The sequence below is a fragment of the Pyxicephalus adspersus genome, unplaced genomic scaffold (assembly GCF_032062135.1).
Source record: "Pyxicephalus adspersus unplaced genomic scaffold, UCB_Pads_2.0 Sca7185, whole genome shotgun sequence".
Classification (NCBI taxonomy): Eukaryota; Metazoa; Chordata; class Amphibia; order Anura; family Pyxicephalidae; genus Pyxicephalus; species Pyxicephalus adspersus.
Window position 1 is genome coordinate 1 of NW_027324185.1, and position 1,208 is coordinate 1,208.

Sequence of the window (1,208 nt, forward strand, 5' to 3'; positions counted from 1 at the left end):
AAATCCATTTTTTTTCTTCTGTCTGTTTAGGTGACTATGTCTTCCCAGCCTTCAGCCATGTCCAAGAAGGATGAAAAGGGGAAGAACATCCAGGTTGTTGTGAGATGCAGGTATGTTTGCAGAAAATAGGATTTTATTCTTTCATTTATGTTTCAGTATTCAAACCAAAAAGCCTATTTTGGATAGAGTGGGAAATTATTAGAACCGTCTTTTTTTTTTTTTTTTTTTTTTTTTTTTTTTTTTTTTTATATTTCTTGGGGGTCCAGATTCCTCCCCCATCAGGGTAATGTTTCATCCCAAAGGATGAATGGAAGGAAAAATTGCAGGAAAACTACAACAAAGTTTCTAGCCTACTGTTTCTTACCTACTCTATGCAGAATTTGCAGATTACCCAGGGAGCATTATGCAGAAATGTGACTTCTAAAATGTTATTTGGTGCGAATAAGAAATATGAACATCTTTCTATTTTCTATCTTCCAGACCTTTCAATCAGTTGGAGCGGAAGGCTAACTCTCATTCTGTGCTGGAGTTTGATGCTCAAAGGAGAGAAGTTGCTGTGCGGACTGGAGGTATAAATGACAAATTGGGGAAAAAGAACTACACATTTGATATGGTGAGTGGTCAGTGTGCCCATCCCTGTTGTGTGCATTCTTCCAGGAATTTAAAAATGTTACTGTTATTCTTTGTAAATACACCCAACCCAAGGAAGCTGAATAGTGTTACACTATTATCCAATAATTTTATCATTCTTTTTTTCTCCAGGTATTCGGGCCAGCTGCTAAACAAATTGAAGTGTATAGGAGTGTTGTATGCCCCATCCTAGATGAAGTTATAATGGGTTACAACTGCACCATTTTTGCGTGAGTACCATTTGCAGCATGTAGTATTTGTGTATTGCACTAAACCAACACCATATAAAACAGTAATTTTATTATACCAATGTAAGATTAGGTTTAACTGACCTATAATTCCTGGTCTCTTTTCCTTAGCTATGGCCAAACTGGTACCGGTAAGACCTTCACCATGGAAGGGGAGAGGTCATCGGAAGGGGAGTTTACATGGGAACAGGTATGACTATATATTTAATCAAATAGACATGTTTTTTAAATTGACATTTATTTTTTCCTGCTATTACCTGTGGTTACTTACTAAAAGTTGGTTTACACCTGCCTGATGTAAAGCATGATAACCTATGCAGTAAGGTTCAA

At 36.7% G+C, this 1,208-nt stretch overlaps 1 protein-coding gene across 1 annotated transcript; it reads left to right on the forward strand.

Moving 5' to 3' along the window:
- Positions 1–34: 34 nt before the first annotated feature.
- Positions 35–1,068, forward strand: LOC140321524 (kinesin-like protein KIF11; the record flags this gene model as incomplete). The annotated part of the gene is made up of 4 exons (XM_072398240.1): positions 35–110; positions 481–613; positions 763–860; positions 990–1,068. Coding segments are annotated over exons 1-4 (384 nt in total), but the record flags the coding sequence as incomplete, so codon positions are not given.
- Between the last annotated feature and the right edge of the window lie 140 nt (positions 1,069–1,208).